Below are 27,830 nucleotides of genomic sequence, written 5' to 3' on the forward strand. Positions count from 1 at the left end.
TTGCCTGTGCCATTCACTAGATCGCTTCTTAGCACTGAAAACCAGAGCTACAGTGATGGTGATGCTTAGATGTAGGTCAACTGTAGACCAGACTTTAGAAATGCTGCCTCAGTACATGCCCAGAAGTAGTACTTTTAGCTACATGAGAATTGCCTAGGGGAAAGATGTGAGAGGGACAGAAGCAGCAAAGGGACCGTAATGCTGAGAGCCCGGTGTGTATGCAGGTAATTACACTGGTACCCGGTAAGGTGTACCCTTTTATTCTTTAAAAACTAGAAGTGTGTGCAAGTTAGGGGAATTTTTACCTGCTGAAACTATTTCCAGGAGATGAGTTAGAAATGTAGGTGGATCTAGGCATTGCCTCTGAATAGACACCAAGGAGACTGTAATCCAAGCAGAAAACAAAGCTCCTGCTATAATAAATTATAACGTGTTAACTGCAGGAGCTGGTGCTAAATCTGAGATAACTGAAAAGGAAGAAAATAATACGTTTTCAGTGTACAAACAATTGCGTCCATAAATTGCAAGAAAAGAGGATTGGCTCTTACGGTGTGTTTTATAAAGCAGATTCTTAAGGGGCCATAACAGCGTGAACTGTTTACTGCCGAGCTCCACATCACGATGCACTCTTTAGTTTCATCTGGTGTGCCGCCTTTTTATATTGCCATTCCTGGTTGTCTGCACTTATCTGAAATAAGATGCTCCAATGGACTCAGGGGAGCTGCACCAACCGCACGCTATTTTTGGCAACACTACTTTGGCAGCCTTGAATTAGTGAGGTACATACTGTGGTGAACTGAGAATCAATCCCCTTGTAGCATGTTGCTTGCTGAAATGTTTTGCTGCTGTGACACGACGTTTCCTTTCATTCTAATACTGGCAGAATCTGCATTGAAAGCTACACTGGACCAAACAATATTTTCACAGAAACCAAGCTCCTGAGCTCAAAGGATGCTGCTCCGCTCCCTCCCGTCCCGCTGACCAGCAGGGATGGCACCAAGCTTGCCCTGCAACTCTGTGAGCAGCTCCTTTGCTGGCTCTTGCCTGATTTTCCTGCGCATGTTGTGTGAGATACTGATAAAACTCAGTAAACTGTTCTTCTATAGGGAAGCAACATGCTTGGCATAAACATTCACTCAATTCAAAGTGCTGCAGTTACAAGGTTATATGAAGCTGTGTACGCTCACACTCGCGGCTCTATCCTGTGAGAAAGCTCAAACAGAGCTTGCTGGTTGTCGATGACATGCAGGTGGTGGACGTATGGCTTCAGCTCATGATGCTCTTTCGAAGGAACTTCATTGCCTGCAAGACAGGAGAAAGGGGATGGATCAGAAAGCCATGCCTTGCCTGCTTCTCTGTCCCATGCATTACAAAGTCCCTGGTGTGCCAACCTGCCAGGTGCTAGCCAGTCACAAAAAAGACAACCAGCAATCCAAAGGACTTGCTGTTCAAGTGCAATGCATGTGGTAACAGCTAGATACAGAAAAGGGGAGAAGAAAGAAAGCAGCAGGCAATCCCGGGCAGCCAGTGTGCACAAAGGAGGGACAAGTGGGTGGCAAGAAGCTGACTCTTCCCAAGTGGAAGATTTACTCCTGCTGGCAGTACAGGCAGTCTGTCCCCTCTAAGGGTGGTTCAAGGTTTCCTTTGTGCTGCTCTGGCAGCACAACAGGACCTTGAGCAGGGGTGGGCGACCCAGCCTGTAACTTTTAAACAACTCTAACAGAAGTACACAAGACAGCAGGCCTCCAAATCATTTTCTTTGGAGCAGGTGAAAGGTGACAGCACAGCAGATGGGTACAAAAGCGCTTCAAAGATGCTCTGACGGGCCCCCGCGTTTTGATCTGTTATGCTTTTGATTTCTGATCTAGTAACAGAGACGAGAGTCATGCTGTCATTTCATGGGAGTTTACACAGCAAGAGGAATTAGCTGTGTGGCAGACAAATTGAAGGCTGGCTTGAATAGCAGATGTTTTCTGTTACAAGCTTGACGCCCAACACTGGCTTGTGGGAACTCGCCACCTGTGAAACCCTCCAGCATGGCTGGTGGCCAGCAGAAGCGCAAAAGGAAAAGCTAAGCCCATGGCCATGAGACCCATCAAGACAGGCAGAGAAAGCCATGAGATATGTTTCCTACACGTTGCTGACTGCTGACAAACGAGCGAAGGCTGGAGAGCTCTGTTCTAGTCCATGTCCTCAAGGAATTTTTAATAACATTACCATAAATTAAAAAAGAAAACCCCTCAAAATTCCCTGAACCAATCAGCTTAACTTGCACACTCCCTCCTTCTCCTTTGTTTCATTATCATCCTTTTCTCCACGCTCTCCAGCTACACGAGAAGCTTTCCAGGAACCAACCATCCCACTTGTTTCTGAAGAGCGCTGCATGATGCTGTGTAGGTAACGTGGGACGTCAATGCAGCGAGTTCTGTGTGCGGCTGCTAACAGGGCTCCCGGGTAGCTATTTTTAGGAGCTATTTCTGAGCAGCTATCTGACTTGAGAAATGTGGGAGAGAACAGGACAATGTGATAAATTTGTGTCGGGATACAGAGATGACCTTTCCGTTCTGAGGGAATAGTATCCCAGCAGCTGTGCTGAACGTACTGAAAAACATTTGTGTTTCTCATTAACACCTGAAATGACAAAAGCTTGAATTATGTTATTCGTTCAGGCTGCTTTGCCTGGGTTTGGAAACACTATTATTTGTTTTCAGGATTTAGGATATAAAAGTATTAATTCCATTAAAAAGGCATTTCAGTCTTGCTTGGAACCTAACCAGTTTCTAATCCAGTAAGACTTTGGCCTGCAAGCTTAACACGCATGATACAGTTCATAAACAATAATAATATTCCTTGCTTAGTTTTGTTTTAATTCTTTCCTACAGTGAGATGCCTGCTGCTCTTAGGCCAATCTGGGAGTTGATGCAGTAGAAAGATTCACATTCCTGAGAGCAAAATAAGCCCACTAGAAAAGGAAACTGTTCATAAAGTCTCAATAAATATTCAGTGAATTCATTTCATGGCTAAACGAATTTAAGGGGAAAAAAAAAAGTGCCTACAGGGATGTCTGTATAAGCTGCTTTTTAAATGCCAGCTTCACAATAAATCAAGTCTGTGGTAAAATAAAATAACAATCACGTACTTCAAACTATGAGATTATATGATAAATCTCAGGTATTAATCTTGGATTTATGTTGCAACACTTACAAAACCACTTGGAAGAAAAAAGGCAAAAATGAGATGAAAGATTTGCAGAGAAGCTGCAAAAAAAATTCACATCATTAAAAGCAACTAATGCTACATTTTATAATGCCAAATAAGAGACATTCTAACTTACAGAGGCATGGTTTGGATTAATCAATATTTCCTTTAGTATCTGGTTTAACAGAATAAAAACAAAAGACATGTCCTTCTCCCCCCCCACCTTGTGTATATATATCAAAATAAAACAAGAATGGTAATAGTAAGCAGCCTTTGTTTAAAAAAAAGACTGTACATACACAAGGTAATTCTACAGAACAAATGTTCAGCAAAACTCTTAGCAGTACCTATCATTTTCCAAGGTACATGTATTTATACACAAAATTAGTAATATTTTTCTTTTTGTCAGAGTCCATGCTGACAGCTGCTGAAAGTTCAGCTGGAAAAAAGAAACTATTCAAACTCTTTTTCCCCAAGGCTACAGCACAGTTCTGAACTTCTCTTTGGAAAAGAGGTTTTAGTGGCCTCAATAAATGACAAGTTTAGTGCGTTTGGCTTAAAAACTCTAACCACTTCCTAAAGAAGTGTTGTGTTTGTCCCCTTCCTGTGTTTAACCTCTCTGCAGAGAATAAGAAATGCTGAGAAGGAGAAAAACAAGGTTTCTCCTCTGTGAGCAGCAGAACAAAGCAAGTTGGGGTCTTCTGGCATGATCCCTTAGGGTTGGATTCTCTGGTGGCTAACATAAAAAAAAAGCCTTTTGTACAGCTGAGGCACTTGTAACTGTCCCCATCAGTGTAGATCCTCCAATGTCTAAACCAGGCAGAGCTCTATTTGCAGACTTCCCCTAGCAGATGTACTAACAAAACACCCTTTTTTGTACCTAGTCAACTACTTTCATGAAACCCACAGGATCTTAGTATCTTCAACACTTCTACTTTTGTGAAATGGCCTTAAGAACCCAAAGTAAGCAAACAATTCCTTTTGGTGAAAAGCCAAGTGAAAAGCTGTGGTGATGAACACCATCTATTAGCTACTGGAAGCCAAGACAGCTGTGAATCCATTACCAAAACACATAGACTAGCAGGAGACTGAGGTAATTCAGTCGTAGCTGGGAAAGTGAGAAACAGCAGTGTACATCAGAGGCCTCCATTATTAAGTTCAGCTGGCACAGATCTTACACAGTATTTTGAAGAGGTGATAATTTTTGCAGGAAAATAATCTATAAAAAATTTGGAAGCTGTTTCTACAAACATTTTGTAAAGTAAAACCTCATCCAACTGTGGTTTCTACTATGTTGATTTTCCAACAATGACACCCGCTCTTGCCAATTGGCTAAATAATTCTCAACCACGTTTTGCTGCTGTAGTAAACCTGAGCAAGTGGAAAGAAAGCAGAAAAAACCCAAGCCCTCAAGGCTGTACAAAGGCAAAATAAGTAGCAAATTTTGGCTACTCACCAAACTGGTTATTTCTGCAATGTCTCAATGACCGAACAGTGTCTGCAATCATGTGCTGCAAAGACAAGATATAAAACATCAGTGCAAAAATCTGAGATGAATTCTGTCATTAGAAAAGCCTGAAAAAATTCTCCTTGCCCTACACTGTACAGCAAAAAGTAACTGTAGTAAGGTAGAAAATAAAGACAGCAGGAGAGACACTTTGCTCTTTGTGATAATATATGATGAAACAGGGTAAGTCTAGAAGGTCCTTATTGATATCACACAGATTAAATGAGAACGACTCCCTGACAGCCCATGGGAAGTGGTAATGAAAAATAGCTGAACAATTGCTTATTTTTGTTCCTGAGACTTCTATTAAACTGAAAGCCTACAGCAGGGAAGTCTTGTGGACTGGGTGGGTACTTCTGGGTCTGACCCCTGGCTCTGGTGCATTATCCAGGACATTCGGTAGTCTGCAATCTCTACTTCTGCCTCTACATGCTATCTAATCAGACTGTAAGCCTCTCTGTGGCACAGACTACACCTTAACATAAACTTGTATAATGCCTAGCACAATCAGGCACCAGTATCAGCTAGGCAGTTTTCTGCGGTATGATAACCAACACAAAAATAACAGCCCACAGCCTAAATGCTGCAGACCAAGCATCCTGACATCTCCACAGACACGTACCAAATAAGACTATACTGTAGCTATACTATTTTAAGAAAAGCTAGTGCTAACAGGGATATTGGATGTTCACTTAGATTAAGCAAAGGAAATAAAAATATTAAGTTTGGTTTCTCATTCAGGCTCAGGCCTTCAACTTATTAAAACTGGAATTGTTCACTATAAATCAGTGGAGTGCGCTCATTTTCACTAGATGTCGCCCATAAAGCTGTTGAGGCATTACTTTTTTCCTTTATTTGGCTGCTTCTGTGGTATAAAGGTGAAAACATACTGAATTTGGCAACTCTTCACCAAATCTAGTAACTAATTTAAGCAAACTGCAGTTACCAGCAATGATACAATAGCTCATGCAAACAGCTGATGTTCTTGTCACATCTCCCTCTTAAATAATCAGAGGCGGAAAGGATTAACTGTCTTGAGCAAAGTATGCTTAAGACCAGAATGACGTAGAACAGCACATCTCAACACCCAGAGAGTGGCTTACAAGGCTCCTCCACAGAAAAGCTTATCACAAGAAAAACACCACGTTTAATGGAAGCTTCATATTCTTTTCATCAGTGAATCAAAATAATTTTTCGTGTAACCTGATGTGCTTCATTTGCCATGAAATCATGTAATCTCTTGTGCTGATATCCTTGCACTGATTATAATGAAATTCTAATGAGACATCCTAGATTTCATGGTCAATAGTATGAGTACTGGGAGAGCTACAACTTCCACCAGTGCTGCTGCTGTGATGCTTTCTGGCTGATACCCTTTGAATCTGGCTTTTAGAAGAGAGACCCCATTAGCACACACACTGTCATTCTCTGCTGTTTCTCCTTTGTGGTCAGTCAGTGTGGGGGGTCCACCCCAAGACTGGCTTCTGAGGGCGATGCCCTGGTGACGGAAGAACCTCTTTATGTACACTCTCTTAAAGCAGAACCCCAAATGCCCCTTCTTTAGTAGCCTAATTAGGCATTTCTCTCTGTCCATTTGCAATTCTCTAGCATCCAATTGTAATACAGAAAACCAGCCAATTCATCTGCAAAGCAAATGCCATTTCCTGACTGTTTAAACAGGTGCTTGCATACCATTAAGTCGATGAGTAACACACATTTCTTGTGGTCTTTCAGCCTATGGGCTACCTAGGATCATTAGCACTTCTTTAACTGAGGAGAGCAAAAACTCAGGCTTGGGAGTTGCACAGATATTTGGGGGGTGGGGGTTGAGAACCCTCAGCTGCATCTACACAGTCCTTACAGCTGAAGGCACTAGGTAAGAAGGTGTTATCTAAAATGGTAATGGCCATTGACCTGTATTAGAGTTTACTGGAGTGTGGCTAAGACATATCATTGCTAAGATATGAGTGAAGGCTGACTAGAGGAAAAAACCTGAAGACGACACATGTCAGTGAAGCAGCTCAGTAAATACCATGGAAATACCTTGAGATGCAACAGAGTAAGACCAAATTTTCATTTATTCCTTCAGATTTAGTTGAGGAAGTGAGTATGGTACTAAATATTGATCAAACACTATTCTAGACTACAGTTTACCAAACATGGAGTTCAATAAACCACTGCAGTCCCTTGAACTTTTGCTAAAACTGGGTAACATCCCTGAGACAAAAAATAATTTCATTTTCTTCTTTTTGCAAATTCTCTTTTTTATATTTTGAATTAACTTTGTCTTCACTGCAATCGTGTCATGTCAAATCAAGTTCAGTCACGGTAGGATTGTTCTGGCCCTAATGGTCTAAGAATATAAAAGAAGCAGGCATTGTAGGGAGTTTATTAAACCAACTGATATAGTCAGAAAAAACAATGGTTCAGACTGATGGGTCCTCCTTCAGGTCAGGCGTTTAATGCAGAAATTAAATATTTTAAAATACTGATCCAAATGTAGACACAAGAAGCCACCTTTCCTTTGAAATTCATAAATAGAAATTCTATGCGTTTATGACAGTGAGTAAGATCCTTCCCCAAAGCAGTAATCTGCTATGGTAGAATAATTCTTTTCTTCTTTTTCTGCAACAGCAAATTTGCTGGTGAGTTTCAGTGGCTTGATCCAAACCAAGCAGGAGTCAATGTCAATCCTAATTTTTCTCAGCAAAGGTCAGAAAGTGCTCAGCACAGTATAAAACACCAGGGAAGACGTTCTTCCTTGGGATAAAGCCCTTATAATTAGAAAAGAAACATGAACTGATATACACATGATGATGTGTGATGCATCTTGTTAGTAAGTTCATGCCCACAGATTAAACGCCTTAGCTTCCAAATGAAGCTGCGTAATAGGTGTACTGCCTGAGTTTCCACTACACTCATATTTAAATCTCTCCTAAGGCCCCACTTCCTAAGCTTGCACTATTGCCTGCATTCATATGTACACAAGGCTCCATGAGACAGCATGTTCCTGAGGGCGTGATCTGACTAATAATTTGGAGGAAGTGTCAGTTTGAACAACCCTCACCCCACCACCATCACCTCAGACTCTCCCCTCCCATTTAAAATGCCCATTATCCATTTGCATTGAAAAGGTGAAATCCCGGCTCACTGAAGACAATTAGCAAAGCTCCCACTGCCTCTGGAGACACAATGGTGACAGCAGGGATAGGAAATCTTACCGAGAAAGCCCAGCATACATTAAACATATACATCATTAAATAACAAACAAACAAACTAACAATGTGTGGCTAAGACTGGAGCATGAATCAGATCCTACATATTCACTAAATAAATATATGGGCTGCGGGGGGCGGGATTTTAGTAACAATTATTGTGCAGCAAGGGCTAGTTTAATTTACATGTTAATTGGATGTACTTCCAAGAGGCAACGAAGAAGAACATGCTAATGAGTTTTATGCAAACACCTAAAGGTCAAACAGTTAATGGACTTGGGATAAGAAAACCTTTCATTAAATGCAAATCAGTGTTCTTGCAAACTCTGCATCAAGAAAAGGTACAGAAATCAAATAGAAAACACAAAAAGAGGACCTCGGGTTCAAAAGTCAAAGTCTACATCTGCTTGCAAGTTGAAAGACAATGTACATTATGATAGGATGTGAAAATAAGTTCAAGATCTGGTTCATGAATAACTCCATGTTTGCACGTTCATTCTCAAACAAGTGTAAACACATGGAGAAAATAGTTGGGAACAATTCACCAGGTGCAGCCATCTGGACTAACAGTCCCATGGCACATCTGGAGCAATCAGGTAGAACATTTTGGTTTCTTGATCGAATACACCAGGCCAACAGAAAAAAAGAAAAAAAAAATCATCAAACTTTCTCCACTCCACCACTGTTCATCAAGATAAACTGTGGCTTTCAGTGCTACGAAAATGTTATCGACAAAAAATGAAATAATGCAAATTACAGAAATCAGACCTCTATCAGCAATATCATGCCAGAGCAGATGCCATGCGATGTCTAGAGTAGATGTGGCCAAAGATATAATGTCAGTAACTGCCCTTCTACATAACAGTTAGGATAGTGGTATTTACAGCCAGTTTAATTCATATTTCAGGCATTATTTTTCTTCATCATCTTTAGACCAGAACTTTTACTTTCATTTAAGATTCCTGGAATTAGCATACCAGTGGCAAGTGATAAACTAGAGAAACTTTTTTCTTTAGTGCCTTGAGAAAAAAAGGAAACATAATTCAGAGAAAGCTGAAGCAGGAGAACTTAACTGAGGAGAAATAGTCCACAAGGTGGTGCAAAGGAACAGAAAAAAAAAAAAAAAAGAGTGGACTGTGTGGTAGTGATGCAGGCCATCACTGGCTTAGCCATTTTACACGGAAGTAGGGGAGGAGGGAGTGAGAAGAGAGAGGAGCAGAGGACAGGGGCAGGAGAGATAAAACTGTTGGCTGTTTTATTCTGTTTGATCCTTTTTACCCCTGTTTACTTCTTCTTGATTCAGCCAGAAGAAAACCTTTAGTCTTACAAGATAAGGAGGGGAAAGGGAAGAAGAGAACATGAATCTGTTTGAAAAACAGGAAGGACAAAATTAGCTTACCAGCTTTTCAAAATTAACAAGGTTATCCAGAAAAGTTTTGTTTCCTTCATGGATGAATGTTACATCTGAAAAAAGTAAAGGAAAAAGAATTATTTTTCATGGCTTTGTTGTTTAATACAAAGAAATAAAATTACTAAATAGCAACAAAAAGAAAAAAAAAAGAGGAAAACATCCCATTAAGGATTCACACAATGCCTTATAACAGTGGAACAAAAACCTGGTGTAATGATGACATGCAGAGATTATCAGATAGCAACAGTATGTACACATCCTAACAAGAGGATTTTCAAGTGGGAGCACAGATTTCTTATTAAACCTGGTCTGTGTTACTTGTGGGGTGCACATATATCATACAGAGGATGGCTGGGAGCAGGCAGGGGCGTCCAGAGGCACGGCCCTGCGTGGCACGCCTGCTCTCCCCACCCTGCGGCACTGAGCCTGCCACCATGCCCACGGCTGTGCCCGGGCTGGGGCTGGCCGGTCCCTGCGCCCAGAGCTCCGTGCGGGCAGAGCTACCGGACGCTGTTCTCAGCTCCGACACCCCTTCGTCTCTCGCCGTGGGACACCAATGACTCTAAAGTCCCCCGCAGAGACGCAGGCTACAGCAGTGGCCAGCCGGGCAGATTGAACACCAGCCACCAAACTGAAGTCCAAAGCCTTGAAATAAGCATTATGGCTTAGGGAAAAAACCACTTCTACACAGTGTTGTTGGAGCGAATTTGCAGAGGCAACAAAAAGGTCAGTAAGAGGAAAAGGAAAAGGTCTATATTTGGCTCCAGGAAGGCAACTGAACACAGTGTTATGAGCTGGAGAGACTGGAATATCAGGCGAAATAAACTTTGCAAAGATTACAATTAAAACAGTAACTTGAGGTCGTTTTCTCCATTTTTCTAATGCGTATTAGGACACAAAGCAAGACCTATCTTGGTCACGAAGAACCAAGGACATGGACAGATTCCCCGTGGGGACTGAAGCTCTGCCTCCGATAGCACATCCTCCGGGTCACTGAAAATACTAGCAGGAGCACCACCACCGTGCCCCCGATCAGCTTTCTCCTGGATGCGCGGGTATCCAGGAGTACCAGGAGGAGACGGCACTACTGTAACGAGACAGCACTCCCATACCATTACTTCTTAAAAGTCAGCTGTGTCTGCCAGCAGGCAAATGGTACACAGTAAACGGGCAATGCAGAGGTGCCAACCTCCAACCCACCAGCCTAACCGTGCATCTCAGCATTTCTCCTGCGCTCATCTCTAGGACTCCCTCTGATGCCCACTTAGTCCCCCTAGTTTCGGGGGATTTTAGGACTGGGAATCTGCAGCTGACACTGGGGGCTGCTTGGTCACACCCCGCCCCCCCGTCATCCTCCCCCAAAAACAGCCAACCTGATTTATTTCCTTTTGTTTCGAAGACTCGCTCCGAGCCCGAAGGGCATTTTGTAATTGCTTAGAATGGAAATGTTAACAGCTTCATGTGCTGGCGGAAACCCGGGGCTGGGACTCATTAGGCAGAGCTGTGCATGAGGGGTGGTGGAGAGCTCCCGCGCTGCCAGCCGGCACTCCTGAGCAAGTGGGGCAAGCATGGCATACGCTGGGGATGCCAGCTGGGGCTGCCTCCAGCACCTCTCTGCCCCTGGGCAGCATCCTAAAAATCAGGGGGAAGGAGGGAGTGGGACCCTCTACGCCTCCTCTGCTGGGCTGCTTTGGGGCACCCAGGGAAAGGGACAGGGAAGGGACACAGCTTCAGGACACAGGCATTACTTGTCTCTGTATCAGTGCAGTTAAAAACTGCGCCATTTCTAATGAAAAACTGATACTGGAAGCAGAAATTTCCACGCAGCTTTTTAAGTCAATGACAGGAATGTGTGCATCTCTGAGGTGGAAGGAACAGAAATTTGCTTTGCAGCCAACAACTAAGAGTCTAGATAAACTCAGTGGAGCAGAAAATTGCGTCTGAGGTATGTTGTAAGGGTACATCACAGTATTTTATTACATATTTGAAAAATCTGCCTGATTTTCAAAAACTGTGTCTGTGTGCTGTAAGAGCGCTCCGCATTTAAATTTAATTAACTTTAAAAGGACACTCTAAAGTTATTTTTCATAATTAAAGAAAGGTTATTAGTGATTTTCAGGTTTTTCTCGAAAGTACTTTTGTTCCTCTTGTGTTGAAATACAGTAATTGGTTGAGTTACTAATGATTTCTATGCTATCAATGCTTATTTTGTTGGTCTTGGAAATAACATTAATACAAACATGCTTGCAATGGAATAAAGTCCTATGTACTGTGCAAAACTTTGGGAATTACCAACCTTGGCAACATCTTCTTATAGATGACTGTATTGAAGAAAATTACTGTATTATTTTGCAAAGTCTCCTTGCTGTCTCCAATACACCTTAGAGACGTGAATGCTGCTTACACGCATGTTCTTATACACCATATTGTGGTGCTGCACAAACATCATTGCTACAAGTTACTTGTTTATGTTTGCTGCCTTTACAGGCAAGACATACTTGAGAACACTTAAAAAATATTGATTTTGAAGCCTTGATAATTGTATCCATCTGAATTAATGCAAACTCCTTTGATGTGTGCAATGAGGGGAAGTGCCTGATGGCACCCAAACTGTCACCGACTGATCTGGAGGACTGTCTTCAAACATTTTAAACTCACAGCAGCAGCAGGTTGGAATAAACAGCCTAAAGAGAACACTTTCGGAATACAGGAATAATCAAATGAATTAGCCATGTTCAAAGATGAGGAAATTAATAATTAATGACTCCAAGACAATGGAATATTTGAAATACCTGCTGCTTAATTAGCTGCCCAGCTCATTAAGCAAGTAGTTTTCTTTTATTTTTCGTATTTTTTAATTTTTTTTTTTTTAGTAATGAGTTTGGTTTTTTTTTTTTCTGTCTTTCAGACCTCTAAGAGAATTGCCAATCCCCTCATCAGGACAGACAGATGGGTCAGGTTCTGCCTGCAGGATGACACCAGGGAGTTTCACCCGGCGAGGGAGGGTGAGCACCTCAGACCAGCGGCGTGGCTGAGGCCGCGCTTGTGTGGGTGCACCCAGCGCAGCCAGGCAGCCCCGTTCAGGGGCTTGCAAGATTTCGTTTCTCCACCGAGGAGGATGTGGCCAAAGCAATGGCACACTGCTCTACCCGTGCCTGAGGGGAAGGTACTGAAGTTTGAAAACCTGTGTGAAAATCGTCATCTTCCCCCCCTGTCTTAAAAAGCAGCCGTTTATTATCCAGACCAAGTGCTACAAGTGCTATCTTGTAGGTACCACTACATCTGCCACATTCTTATCATAAGGCCACCTGAAGGAAAAATCACCTTACACTTATTTTAATTAACCACAAAGAAGAAGAGCAGCCAAGCTTTAACATTACCTTTCAGAAGTAAGGGCATGAAGGGGATTTTCGGAGATTTCATTTTCTTGAATGCATCTCTGTAAGCTTTGTGATTCAGAGAAGGGTCCTACAAAACCATTTGGGTAATAGAGAGAAAAATCAATAGGCTATAAAAAGAGCAATTCTAAATCCATTACGGGCTTATGATCTGAACATGATTTAGATATAAAAGGTTTCTTCAGGAAATGAGGTAGATAAAGGTTTTCTAAACTAGGTGACTGACTAAACTGAACAGGAAACATAAACAGTGAAAGGAACAAAAGCAATTATGTTCCTCTAGATGAAGCGGTGCTAAAATGGGAGTAAGCTGCAGAATAGATTGACTGGGACTGCAGTGTAATTTCCCCACAAATTTCTATTAGCAAAATCTCTTTGGCTTACTATCTAGCACAAAATGTATCCCAGAACATATTGCTGATTAATTTCTTCTTAAAAAAACCCCAACACACTAAAAAACAACAAAAAAATCCCAACAAAAACTGCTCTCAGATCAATGGAGCATATTGGACATTTTCCAAGAAAATAAGGGAGTATGTTTCAATGGTGTTATGCAAGTGATTAAAAAAGTCATCTCAATTTCCCATATAAACGTACTTTTTTGAACACCAGCTCACACACAATCTTGAAGACACATTAATTTATAAAGGACTCTAAGTACAGAAGCGTGACAACCGTTAAAGGCTGGACCTCATCTTCCCCGCGCCAGGCAGTGATCTCACCACGCACCCACTTCCATGACAGCCAGAGGAAACATTTGTTTATTCAGCTTTGATAATGGTGACAAAGACCCTTAGCCTCGGATTTTGATTTTTTTTTTTTTTTTTTTTTTAAAACTTCAGCTGTCCTCCTGTTCTCCTGATCCGCAGCACGTTGCTTTGGATAAAGGCTGATTAAACACCGCAGCAAAAGAACAGCTTCCAAATTGATGCTGGGGAACTGACAGTACCTTCGCCTCTCTCTGCCCTTCCTCCAGCTGTCAGGAATACAGCCTTTTTCCTTTCCGTGTTTGGAGACCACCTCTGAGCTCTGGGGGGCTGTGTGGCCTTTGGCAAATCACGGATCTGACATGACAAGTTCCAGCTCCAGACAACGACAGGCAGCCTCCAAATAAATTAGGAATAAGGAAGGCAGGTAAAGACAAGCAATGCCACTCTGCTGTCGACACCGTACTTACCGTCAAACTTTCAAGTTCGGTGAAAAGTTTCTTGAACTTTCCAGGAATTTTCTGAAGTGGGGAAAACAGAGGAAAAAAAAAAAAGGGAAGCTGATTTAGGCAGAAAAATACTGAGACTTTTTTTTCCATGAGACTGCCACGTATGAAGGGCCTGCTGTAAGTACCAAGAGGCCACTGTTAACCTCCGTTCCTCAGCTCCAAGAGCCCTAATTACAGACCACGTTCAGTGCGATGCCAGTGAGGCACCAGACCCTGCAGCCTCGCCTCGGGGACCTGCATCCTTCTTTTACGGAAACTGCTTGTCAGCAGCTGTTTTCATTTTCTTCCCTAGCTTCCATGTCTGCTGCATTTACCTGAATATCCGTACCAAGTTAGAAGCAGTGACACAGGCTGAGAATTCAGATACCGCGATCATGTCCAGGTTAAATCATTTGTTGTAATCAGTCTTCCCCTAAAACACGGGATCTAGAAATTAACAGGCGTAACGCTCAGTGCTGTTTGATACACCGCTCCCAGGGTTGACCAGTGTTACTACCGGCACATGCTGGTGCCAGAGAAAGAGAACTTTCCTTAAAAAATGATTACGCCACCTCTGGTATCTCATCCTAATCCCACCGGGAGGTATACAAAACACTTCCAAGGGAGCCCAGGCACAAACCACCTTCTTGCCCCATATGATAACACCTGCTCTGCTCCACAAGCATCGGCTTCCTTTTATCTCTAAGACGCTTTAGTGGATTCACCTCATTATACTCAAACCAATCGTTCTTCCATTTGGATTTTGCTGCTGGTATTTCAGACTCGATGAATGGTGTGTGGACCTTAAAGCCTGTCTATTTTTTCCAACCATACTAGTTAGTCTAGTAAAAGATATCCCCTCTTAGTACAAATCCTGTCTTGCCTTTGTCCTTAGACCCTGACAGCCACAATGACACTACCAAGAGAAAAGAGATTTAGAACAATTAAGTGGATGTGCTGTATTATTAAAATGCTAAAATAACTGAACATGGAACTGCAATTGCAAATTTTTAGTATCTTCAATCAGGGAAAGTTAGGCTCATTAAAACACTGCATACTGTAGAAAAAAGCAGAAGAATATGCTCGGGAGCATACTACTTATTTAAGAATTCAAGTGCAGAGCCAATATAATTTAGCATCTAAATGGTTGCCTAAATTTAGGTGGCTTCATTTACATGTGTAAGTAATTATAATTAATTTATAAACATTGCTCTACTTTCTAGAAGTCACATTACTAATGCAAATAACCTTCTGCTTTTCAAATTTCCAGTGAAGTTTTACAAACAAAAAAAAGAAAATGCATGCGACTTCATAAATATTTTACACACAGAAACACGACATATTTACAATGATACATATGCAGATGCACTCCCTGTTCCAACAAGCAATATATTCTGCTCTTCCTGAGGTAAGTCCACTAGCAGTGCACAATCTCCAGAGGTCTCATTGCACAGCGGAGTTCTGCGTGTTCCTGTGTGGGAGAGATCTGCACCAATGCCACCGAGTGCCTTTGATACAATACTTAGCCCCCTCCACTCTGCTACCAAAGCCCACGATGGTAGAGCAAATGAAGGCAACCCGTAAGAGCAGGCAAGGGCAAATGTTCCCCAGTGGGCAAGGCATTTTAAAAGTAGGAGAGACAAAGAGTTTCTGCATCATCATCATCCTCAGGTTATGTATTTGTCTCTAAAATTTTTGCTTCACCTGTTATTTAAAGATACCTCCTCCTTGCCTATCCAAGTCCCTATAAACTCATCCCTGCAGAAGCAGTCACTGCCCTTGTTTCTCTGCATGCCAAAGCCACTGACAAAGGCAGTGATGTTTCCATATGCATGATTTCAGCTAGGGGGGAAGACTTTGCTCTGGACACTGTTAGATAGCTTTGTAAGTCTCTGATGACCATGTGGTTTCAGCTCTTGATGCTCAAGAGTATCTCCAAGGCAGGAGATCACAGCCATTCTCTGTCAATTTGTATTACAGATTGACATTTTTTGAGTACTGCCCACTTGTGTTGCTGGGGGCATAGGGGAGGCATGAAGCTTCACCCCATCACACGACATTACTCCTTCCCCAATTTTTGGTTCATCAGCAGATATAGTAAGCTTGCAGATACCAGCACTCAATAATTTACTTGGATAGAAAAAAAAAAATCCACAATATAAACACAAATCCCAGTGGGACCCTCCTCTAAACATCCCATGCTCTATCTAGCAACTGGTAGCTTCCTTAGCAGATAATCTCTGTCCTCTAGTACGGTCCTTATTCATGGCCCATTTCCTAACTTTGTTGTTAAAGACGAGCAGCTGCAAAAGAGCTGATAAAGGAGAATTAAAGAGGGTTTATTTCTACTTTGTATTTTTTTAAATGAAATTATTCCATAATAAGGTATTACGTGTTTGGAGCCGCCTTTGTAAGACTTTCTGTTCTGACATCTACTTAAAATGCTAGGATAATTTACCCACTTTTTTTTTTTTTTTTTTTTTTAAGAGGGTAAGATCTCCTTGCTTTGTTCTTATTTAAATACTCTGGAAGGACACATTTAGTTTTATTTGAATAGTTGTGTATCCAAGGTTTCAGGTCATAGAGAAGTTTCTCTACCAACACTCACTCCCTGTTTGATTTCAGCATGAAAAGCCAATAATTAGTAAGAAAAGGTAATTCACTAGTATACAACCTTTGCGAGAAATGGTTTTGACAGGGTCTAAAAGATACAGAGATGTGTCTTACCTCCCAGGTCTGAGACAGCCGGCTGACAGATGCAGTGTTGAGACCCATAACAATAGCAAAGAATGAATTCAGATTTCTTTGGGCTTTACAGCTGTGGAATAAAAATATGAATGCTGTATTCTGATTTTTTATAGTCAGAATCAGAGATAAATGGAATGTACAGGTATCTTAGGTTGCTGAGTCCCATTTCAACCCTCAGCACTAACATACAGTCATCTCCCACATAATGAACTCATTAAATGTCCTCTCATGACCACCTGCAGTCTAGGTGATGGGGTCTCTAAGAATTTTTTAGCAAACATTCCACTGTCTCATCAACACTGTTGTTGGCAGTTTATTTTTTTTTCTCTGCTGTCAAAAGTAATTTTCCCTTTTCAATGTTCAAGTTACTCTCAGGTGTCCTTTACCATACAGAAAAATTCCTTGACCTCTATTCTGTTGTATTATAAATACTTTCATCCCCTTTTTCATCTTTTCTGTAAATTGTACATCGTTGGTTCCTTCAATTTCTCTTTGTGGTCACGGCCTGCAATCTACTTTTCCATATCGTTATTATCCTTCATTGAATTATTTGTAATTTATTTTAACTTTTCTCTCATGCATTTCCTTCTTATCAAGGGGATGTTGTGAGACAGTGGGGAGGGAAAGAGAAACATAATTACTGTTTTGGCTCTAAGTTCTTACACCTTTCTCCTATGCAAGTATAAAACAAGTATCAAATTATTTATTTGGAACAGCATCACACTTTGTCCTTGCCTTTAATTTGTCGTCTATTATCAGCCAAGGACCTTTGTCACAGTACTGTTCTTTATAATCATGCATTTATTTCTTCAGCTCAGTATTAGCATTCCCTTGCTGGATTACTTTGCATCTATCTAAATTAAATCTTATCCTACTGTTGTTTGCACATGCCACCAGACTCCTCAGATAATTCTTTTTTTTTTTCTATCCTCCAATGCATTTGCAATCCCTCATCATTTTTATAGTCTGAAAATCTGATTAATGTTCAATTTACATATCCCTATAAATTAGTTGCAGTTAGCACTGGTTCCGACACAGGTCCCTATGGAATTTGCTTGATACCTCTATTCTTTGACATTTTACTATATATGATCAGACTCTGCTTATTTCTAGTCCATTAGGAAATTTGAAATCCTGAAATATCGAGTCCTTTTCCAACAAAAATATTCCACTTTCTCTTGCAGATTCTGGAAGAGCACTATAAACATATGTGTGCATGTGTGTGTGAGAGCAAGAGAGAGAATCCTCTTTTAAGATAATTTCAAGTATGAATGAATCCACTGCCTTCACTGGGATTTATCATCAGGGAAAAGTATGTGCCAAGGCCTTAGACTGGAAACACACCAGCACTTGTTACAAGTTTTATAAAGCTTACACTCATCACTGTGTACTATCTTGAGACGGTGTACTTCTCACTTCGCTTCAGCTGTCTTAAAGTTAATCCTAACTTTGTTGTTTAGACTCCTTTTATCATTTAAGTCAGGCAGCTCCCAAAGGTAATTCATTCCAAAGTGAGAAAGGTGTCCAGCACAGTTTGGAAAACTGTCTATTGGATGGGCTCATCTTTCACAAAGAACTGTAGCGAGAAGGTACATCTTTTATAGTCAGCCACTGCTTGGGAAGCAAGAAGGCTGCTGTTGTAATCCATTTATTCTAACTCTACGCTGACCTTTCTGTAACTCCTCAGGATGTTCATTTCTAACAACATGCTAATTCATTTTCTCTATCAAATCACTTTTTTTCTATTTTAGACTAGCTCATCAACAGAAGCATAGGAATCCATGTTTCAAAAACTCCATCTCTCCTTTATGTATTGACACACTGGGTAAAAGCCTTCCGTCTTCTTCAGGTGTTCCTCAACAGTGAAGCACACAAACGTTGAACACGAGATCTTAGTCCTGGTGCTTTCCTGACAAGCTGAAAGTCAGAGACACAGATTCCTGGCTGAATCTGGGAGCAGAGAACAGGGAGCAGCCAGAGCTGCTCACAGCCCCCTACCTCTATGCCTTAGTCATAAACAAAATTGCAGGGCTGCTTGCCTTGTGCCTCATGATGACAGCCCTGTGCTTAGCACACCATCCCTCCACCCTAATTGTTCCTCTTCCATCAACTCTTCCGAAGTGATGAGATATCATAAAGGCTTCTTTTAGAAAGCTGCTTTTCTATTTAAAAGAAAATTCCGAGCAAACTACACAATCACTTATTCGTGTATCCATTATTTCACAATCTACAGGCTACAATGATGGGTGCTTCCGCAATGCACTGGGAGAGCCTGTCTATTGTTTACTGACAACTGTATTTAATCTCTGTAACTTTGGCTTTTCACTTAACAGAGATGGAATTAATTCAAATGGAGCAACATTTTAGTCTGGTGACAAACATATCCCTATTTATGTGGGACAGACGTGAAACTTTTCTTGGAATGCAAATTAATGTTACTGTGGTGAGAGCAAGGCATACAGACCCAATGGGTTTTGACGTAATTGGACCAAACTTGGCCATTGATAAGGCAGAAAATGAATGTATTACTGGATACCATACAACTTGCAAACTAAATAAAATCACATTTATGAGTTACACTAGATTAGATTAGAAGAATTCATTTCACCAAAGGCACTGCTTCAGCAGAGAAGTCCTTTCTATGTAAGTGCTTTGCAAATTAAATTAACCCAGTCGATGAAGGGAACAAATTATACATTTCCCATGAACGTGCATATTCAAATATTGCAGAAGACCAACAAGTGGAGAGAGAGGCGAGCAGAATGGTTGCACATATTTAAATTGCTCCATTCCCTTGGTTACTAAAATAAGAGTGATTACAGAGAAAAGAACTCTCTGTGTATAGAATATACTTGTATTCTGTTCCAAGGCATAGAATAAATGCCAGCACTATTTAGTAATAGTGCAAGAATAGACCATCAAATCTAACTAACGGAGACCCCCCCCCCAGCCCTCCAATAAATAAAAGAGTACTCCAGAGAGGACAATATGGGGTGACAGCTTTATGGCAGCCAGTTTCCCCTCTAGAGTTAGGACTTTCAAGATTGTAACAGAGTTTTTTTTGCTTTCCATGTAGTCTTTAGTGAATAACCGTGTTGCTGCTCAAATAGTTTTGTAATAGGGTCCTCAGGTTATCTCTGCTAAGAAAGGAGATACCTGCACCACCAGGGATTTTGCAGTTGACGCTGTAGAGACAGTAGCTAAGCTGCTGGGGAAGATTTGAGCAACATATACTCCACCACGTCTAGTCTTGGCCAGTGTTTGCTGTTGTTATTTACGAACTGTTTTATCTAGGTATGCTTACTACACTGTTAAAACATGGGATGACAAATAAGTTTTCTTTCTTTGCTCTTGCACTGACTTCTCCTTTCCCACCAAATAAAGGCTGTGAATTCAAGGATTTTTTTTTGTAACTTTAGTAACTTACTGGGCAGCAATCTTGATGAACTTTTTGACTAGCTGTACACGTTTGCAGAGCTGGCTGCAGAGGAGTATCTCAGTGGCAACCCAAAGCTGGACCTCGTTGCACCTTTGAAGCAGAAGGCTGAGATTCTCAGTGTTTTCAGCACTGCCCTGTCTGCTGAATGTGAAGTATATCAGCTCTTGCTGGAAGATATTGACAACATTATTAGGGATATAAAAACCATTTAAATGTAAATGAATTATAAATTATTTAGAAGTATGTTTTTGAAACAAGACTTGGTTACAGATGGTTATTTTTTCATTATCCATGAGCCAATTACAAATAATTCAGGGTCCAAGTGTGGCTTAACAAAGTCTAGAAGCTTATTACAATAGGCAGGTGGACTAGAAGTCCTGCAAGATGTGATTTCCTTGTGAGATTTCCTGCAGTTCCACTTCTGGCTACAGCCAGGTATAGGACATTAAACAATCTGTCTGTTTCTGTATTTCATCACTTCTGTTCCAGTATGAAAAAGCAACCATATCAGACCACTGCAGAACCTGAAAAATTTCCATTCAAACTTCTTCCTAAAAATAGCCAAGTTTTCAGGAACAGAGGTGTGAGTATTGAGTTCTGTGCGAAAAAAAAAAAAAACAACCCACTGAACCAGCTCTAGATTTAGTGTCTAACCTGAATAAAAAAACCTGAAGTGAAAGATCAAGGGAAGGATCTGATGAGAAGCAAGGGAATTTCCCATTCATTTTCTCAGAAAGTCACCATCCTTTTCAGTCAACGATATTTTCAAGTGACATTTTGTACTGTTAATTGTGTATTTTACTCAGCAGCTCACACCAGAACCTATCAAAGTCATTGAAACAACCCAATGGGCACTGAAGTGGGCTATTATCCCATTTCATAAAGCCTGCCCAGCATTTTTTATCTCACTGAAGCCCAACAAGAACAGTAATGTAACCATCTAAATTGCTGAAATTGTGAATTCTGTTGTGGTTAACGTGATACCAAAGACACTTATTTGTGGGGTCCTATATTTACTGGAGCATTATCCAGTACAAAGGACAATCTGCATATGTAACATATTCACACAGTTTTTAGAGAATAATCATGCTTTTTTACTGTCTTGAGGCAAATCTCAATAAAACCCACCAGGAATACAGGGAACGTATGAGATGCCCTAGCAAAGGGAAGTTACAAACCTTTAACAATTTTTTTCAGTATCAAGGATGGCAACACATCTCTTGGACCCGATTCCGTGCCACCACTACTGAGAGCTGCCAAATCATACTGTCATGATGGTGAACTGAGCACCAAGGAACGGTGATGCTCCAAAATGCTGGTGCAATGTCAGGAAATCATAATGGCTCAAAGCTGCATGAAAATAATACACCTGGAAGTGGACATGGTGCTTCTTACCTCATGAATTGCATTGAAGAGGCTCCAGTCAAAGTTTGTTAGTTCTAAGGCAAGATCCCAGGTGTTGATTCCCAAAATTCTCACAGATCTTTGCTGCAATTCCTCATTTTCAGCAAATGGGTTCTAAATCAATAGCCAAGAGCAAAAAAATCCTGAGCAAACGCCAGAAGTTCTACAATGAAGCAGCTACTGGACCAAGGTACAAAACAGAGCTGCGTAAGTAATCTTCTCTAAGTGCACTCTGAGGGTTTTTTCTCCCCGCTAATCAAAATCAAGGAGTTATAGCCTATTTAATAAATAGCTTGAAAAAGGAAATGGGTCAATAGGATCAATGACTTCCTATTGGATTAGGCCTTTCCCTCTGTCTCTCTTTCTCTAAACCTTGAGTATAAAACACTGACCAAGCAGACAGCATAATGAAAATAAAATCCCTGAAGCCATCACAAAATAAAATCTGAATTAAGACACCAGGAAATTTTTGTATTATAAGATAAAGGAATCATTCTGCAAACACACTGGATTTAGGATAAATACACACAACTTGCCCACCAATCCACCTTTACAAATAACATACATCCATCCATTTTATGATTAATTTACTCCAAATGTCATCACCAACAAACAGTAAAACACTGTGGGTCCTGATCCATAAAAGTTACTTAGCATGTTACTGTGGAGTGCACTGTTACTGCTGGTATTAAGGGTCATCTAACATTTCCGTTATTAGCTTGGATTTTCAAAGGTTTGCACTTCTCTTGGTATTTTTTACCTCATCGGGCTGAAACTTGGCACATGAACAATCTGCCAGGATGAAAGATTATTCTTAGCTGTTAAGCCATTACTTTGGTGCTATATTTCTGACAGTTACAGCAAGTTTCGTAATTTTTATTATGTAACTAATGAAATTAGATTGGCTGTCACCTGTCTGCGCTGGAAACTTTCCCTTAATATTTGCATTTTCAGAGGTGGCTTGAACGCTGGAGATAATGGGGATGACAGATTACAATGATAGCGGCATGTCAGCTCTTCGGGGCACATTGATCCAACAAAATGTAAATAGACATTTCTCATCCCTAGGATGAATGCACAGATCATAGTGGTACTGACAACACGTAGAAGTCACTTGTGATACCCTGTCCCTGAGCTTTCCTTGAAACATCTGCATAATTAGCAGAAAACTATTGAAAGATTAATTTTTTGAGTGCCTGACTGTTCCTGCCTCACTGAGGTTTTGGGAAATCATGGCGGGGAGAGTGAGTTTGCAATCCCGGTTTCTGAAGACAGACAGAATGATAGACCTGCTGCCCTTCGACCTCCTCCCCTCGCCAGCACCAGTGAGAGGATGGAGAGACAGACAGACAGACAGAAGGGAAGAGGAGATACCACCAGCTATATACACCAGCCACAGACTGACCATGTGGCTGCCACCACACTGGGGTCACACTGATGCCCAGTAATTTTGGTAGCACATAAACAACATCTATTTCTACGTGCAGTAATTCCATGGAGTTTGTCCATCACCTTGTATGATTATGTAGCAGCCACTTTAAGCATGTTACTCAGGCACAAGGGGTGCAGGGGGAATTCACACAGGCTCTAAATAATCCTCATCTCATCCAGTCCTATACAAGCACAGGTCAGCTTTTCCAGGCTGATGCAGATTGAAAGATTTAAGCTGTTCAAAAGCTTTGGTCTATTTGAAATTGATGAACAAATTCCATTACTGTTCAGCCAAATAACTGCTGTTAAAGTAAGATTTTTTTTTTTTTTTCCCCCAGGTATAGAGCAGCTCAGTAAGCTCTACTAAGGATGCAAAAAATAAATTCTGTAGAGGAACAGTAAGTTCTTGATCTGGAGTCAGACAAATAAAAAATGGGAAGTATACAATGTACATCCTTACCAAAGAATCAGTCAGGTCTTTTCGGTAGACAAACATACGACTGGATGACTCAAAAGATTTTGAGATAGCCAAGTCATTTGGTTGTAGTTCATGTTTTTCTGTAAAAACAGAAAACAAAACACAGAAGCTTCAGAAAAGGAGTAAAAGCTGTGTATAAATATGAGAAAAACATTACAAATGTATTTGTAAAGCCACATCAATTTAGAATGTAACTAAGCATCAAACACAGTCCCTATGTATACGCGAAGCATAGGTTCATCATCTCCACACTATTCAGGCACAATAAAGGTGAGATGTCTCTGATGCTGGACTAGAGCACAAAAACTTCCAGCATCTGCTTTCAACTTGGACTTCACATAGGTTAGAACAGAAAGAAACCCTTAAATCATCTGGTCTAACCTCCTAGGTGTTACAGAACATTTCATTTCAATCCAGTGTATCTACTGTAAATGTAGTGACCTTTGTTAGAGCGCAGTGTCTCAGCCTCCAGAGACTGAGCTCTTGTGTGCCACTGGCAGCCAAGAGCAGGGGTAGAGATGTCATCAGTAGCCATGGCCATTCAACAGGAAAAGAAGTTTAAAGGATCCCAACACCATGAAATTCACACCATGGAGCAGAGCTTTAGAGTCCTTGATAGTACACCATGTACAGAAATTCCTCCAGACCCAGAGTAATTCATTTAGGAAACATTTAAGTAAAAGAGCAGGACACACCAAACTGGTAGCAAAGAGAAAGGAACTTTGTGGGATAAAATAAAGCAAAACACAAACACAGCTAAAAAACTGTCCTGGGAAAACTGCTTCTTCCTGCAGGCTCCGAGTATTCTTCTGGAGACCTGACACTTGAGATTTGATTACAGTAACTGTATTAATGTGGACCCAAAAGCACTACAAGCATGTTGAGAGCTACCTTTTCATCACCCATGAGGGACGAGCAGGACCGGGAAGAGTCTGAGAGCCAAACATCATTTCCAACTGTCTGTTTTCGCTCTTATCCATGCTCACACTGACACCAGATATGTTTACGTTGAACTCCCAATATGTTTTTCAAGGTAATTTTGAATAAAAAGAGCTTGCTTGTTCATTTCAGGAGTACAATAAAAACATGTTCTCCAATGCTCATACTGCTGCCCTCCAAGTGGATGGCAGATGACAGTTCTGAGTCACACATATAGCAAAAAAACAAAGAAAAAAGAAAGCGTGGCAGGCTGGTGTTTATTGCTTGCAGCAGAGGAGTGCCAATGCATAACAAGGATACTGAAATTGTGGTATCTCCAATTAATTCAGGCAACATGACTAAATAACATTTTGGGGGTTACAATGGTCATGTAGAAATGACAGTCCTATTGTACCTGCATTTTAATTATTGTTTCTTATTGAACAGCCAAGTGGCAACCACTTCTATTCTGTGGCTTTCTCAGGAACCAATGTGGTCTAGAGATAATAGTGTGTTTCATTATTTATGAATTGTTGGCTTTCTTCAGCTAAGGAGGCAGTTAGCACCAGATTTATTGCTATCAGAGCAAAACTTGCCCTGCTCTTGAACAGGAGCACAAGACCTGAAAAACAAGAGCAGCACAGTGATTTTGCAGTGCTGCAAAATGCACTGGGGGCAAGTTTGGGCACACACAAGGGTAAAAGGAGTGTGCCTGAAAATGATGTAACCAACCCGGCTGGCCAGGATGCCTACGTGCAGTGCTCCTGTGTGGCCACTCCGTGCCCAGGCTCTTGACAGCCGGGGCAGTGCACCATCTCCCTGCCACCCACCCTGGTGCCCTGCAAAAAAATGGTTGTTTAACTCAGCTTAGTGTGGGGGAGAAAAATGTGACCTTCCACTTCTGAATCAAATAAACAAACAGAACAAGCCAGCATTTGTCTATATTTCATTTAACTAGGCTGACAAAGAAGTAAGAATGAGTGCCATATCTTTAAGGGTGCATCCTTTGCCCCAGGGGATCGACACCAACTAACGTCATCTGAGAATATGGCCAAGATATTCAAACTCTTAGACCTTTTTTGTACATCCAGCTTGGCATTTCTATGCACCTAGTTAAATTGCTTCCTTTATATTCCCTAAGAGCCAAAAAGGCACCACAATGAGCAAAACAATCTGACTGAAGACCTTGAGACCTGACAGACACCAAAGCAAATCTTGGGGGTTTGGCTGGTCCCTAGTATCAGCCCATGATCAGTCTGGTCTTCCTTAAAAAAGACAGCAAGCCTTTCTGTTCAATGAGAAACACTAAAATAATAAGCAAAATATGTCAGTTGTAAGCAAGACTGCTTACAAAATATTGCTTAGATTGCTCTCAGTATCTCAACTGTGCAAATACACGTCTCCCTCCTTTCTGCTGGAGAATATTCATTACCCATACAGCCTTGCATACAGTATTTGTTATCCCCTTTTATATTTTTAAAGCAAACCATGCCTCATCGCCTTCCAAATTAATTTAAATGCAAAAGTAGGAGATTTATCTGTGGGGAAAAAAATAAAATCTTGCAGTACTGCCAGAGACTGAGAGACCTTTGCATTCCCTTTCCAGCGAGGAGGTGCCGTATCCGACGGTACCCAAGAATGAGCTGTTGCCATGGAAACGACTCTCTGGGAAGCAGCTCCTCATTGTTCCTGTGGTCATCCAGCTGTGGGCCTGCACGGGAACAGCTGTATCCTTGCACCAGAAAATGTCAGCCCTCCCTTACATGATGCACTAAAACGTAAGTAATCAGATGAAGGGAAGTTATTTACCGCCAGAGAACGTGACAGTCACCAGCGCCAACTCCTCCTCCGGGTACTGGATCTTTTCTGCTACAATTTTCAGTATCTCCTGAGCTGAAGTGGATACTTGAGCTTTCACACTGACATAGGAGTGCTCTGTTATATACACACGGCAGAAAACTGCACAAAGGAAGAAAGACATACTCAGCAGTAGGCAGAGACACCTGAACAGAGCAGGGAAGAATCTCACAGACGCGACCATGGCAATGCCTCGGCTGCCCGCCTGCCACAGCTGCAGGATGGGCAGCTGCTGCACCCACCTACAGGGACATGAAACTAAGTATAAATGCCACCATCTTCTCCCTTCCCACCTCCTCTCCCTGGGAAATGAAAGGGACAAGCAAATGGAACCAGAGACCCGCGATGGCAGCATTTCAGCAATACCTATTTAAGACTTCCTACCATGATGGTTTGTCATGGGCAACCTCCTCTACTGCCCATCTTCTTTGCAAACTCAGCTGTTGCCATCCTTTCTCCCTTCCTTTTAAGTTCAGATAAATCACCATCCTTTCCATATATTTCATATCCGCTGCAGAAATTATTTTGGACCTCCACTTTCACCTGGAAAAGGAGGCTTCGCAAGAGCAGTGCTCCCTGGTCTTCAACCACACTCCCTGGTCTTCAACCACTCCTGCTAGCTTATCTGTCTAGACATCTAAACTACTTGCATTGCCAGGGTACTTTAGCATGAGCAGAGGCTGCCCGAACAGCAATGCAATTAGTTCTGACAACTCTTTCCCTGAATCACTTGCAGCACACATAAAAAGGACTGGTTCGGAGAAATTCCAGGGGCTCATCGCTTCCACTGAGGTCTACGAGTTGTTTAGGCTCTGAGAGGGAGACTCCCAGCAGTAATGCTGTGGTGAGCTCAGGTAGCACTTTGTTTCTGCTACAGAAAGGGATGTACGCTCTCTCTGCTTGCCAGAATTTCAGGTTTACATCTTTTGCCAAGTTTGCTGTAGCCAGTTCTTTGAAATACAGCTGCCATACTTAAAAGGGCAGAAACAGAGCTGCAGACTTGCATAAATATTTCAAAAGTTACAACATCTGCTAATAAGAACTGCCACAACTCTTGGTTTCATACTCACTTCAGTGCTTAATTAAACCTTCCCTTTCCTTCTACTCTAGTACATCTTATTGCAGACAGGCTGCTACCATGTCAGTATAAGACAAAACTTTTCTTCTCCAGAAACGCTCTATTTTTTAAATCATTTTTATTGACAGATGTATGTAGCAATAACTCTTTGCTTGTCCTACAAATCTTCATGGCTTCAGGGCACTTTCATTAACCGAGACCATGCCAGAAGCAGTTAAGAACTCCATCCTTGTGAATATCTTTTTTTTTGTGTTGTAGTAAAGAAGAAATGAAGATGAGAAGGAAGGAGGAACTTAACATTTAACCTTGGGGAGGAAAAGTCATTTGATTTTATAATTTTTTTTCTTAACCTGTCTCTGCTGACAGACAGTAAATCAGATGCTCATCCTATGGCAGAATCTCTCTTCAGAATGTCTATAACTCATGAAGAGACAGAGACATCAAATTGCATTCTAAATTACTAGGTAGAAAAATAAATTTTAAAAAATCTGACAGGAATATTTGGACTCCATATGCAGAGTGCAACACAACTTGCCTACAGTGAATTTGTTTG

General features: G+C 41.3%; 1 protein-coding gene across 2 annotated transcripts in view; it reads right to left on the bottom strand.

Moving 5' to 3' along the window:
- Positions 1–1,183: 1,183 nt before the first annotated feature.
- Positions 1,184–27,830, bottom strand: part of RAPGEF5 (Rap guanine nucleotide exchange factor 5) — a 162,491-nt gene continuing 135,844 nt past the window's right edge. For both annotated transcript variants that reach the window (XM_075705573.1, XM_075705572.1), the window contains exons 17-26: positions 26,152–26,301; positions 23,407–23,504; positions 21,507–21,629; positions 20,100–20,278; positions 16,652–16,742; positions 13,907–13,957; positions 12,712–12,799; positions 9,320–9,384; positions 4,655–4,709; positions 1,184–1,302 (exon numbers count right to left, since the gene is read on the bottom strand). In XM_075705573.1, coding sequence (XP_075561688.1) covers positions 1,184–1,302; positions 4,655–4,709; positions 9,320–9,384; positions 12,712–12,799; positions 13,907–13,957; positions 16,652–16,742; positions 20,100–20,278; positions 21,507–21,629; positions 23,407–23,504; positions 26,152–26,301 — 1,019 coding nt within the window. The remainder of the gene's footprint in view (positions 1,303–4,654; positions 4,710–9,319; positions 9,385–12,711; positions 12,800–13,906; positions 13,958–16,651; positions 16,743–20,099; positions 20,279–21,506; positions 21,630–23,406; positions 23,505–26,151; positions 26,302–27,830) is intronic.

Source organism: Pelecanus crispus, chromosome 2 (assembly GCF_030463565.1).
Source record: "Pelecanus crispus isolate bPelCri1 chromosome 2, bPelCri1.pri, whole genome shotgun sequence".
In the NCBI taxonomy this organism is placed as follows: domain Eukaryota; kingdom Metazoa; phylum Chordata; class Aves; order Pelecaniformes; family Pelecanidae; genus Pelecanus; species Pelecanus crispus.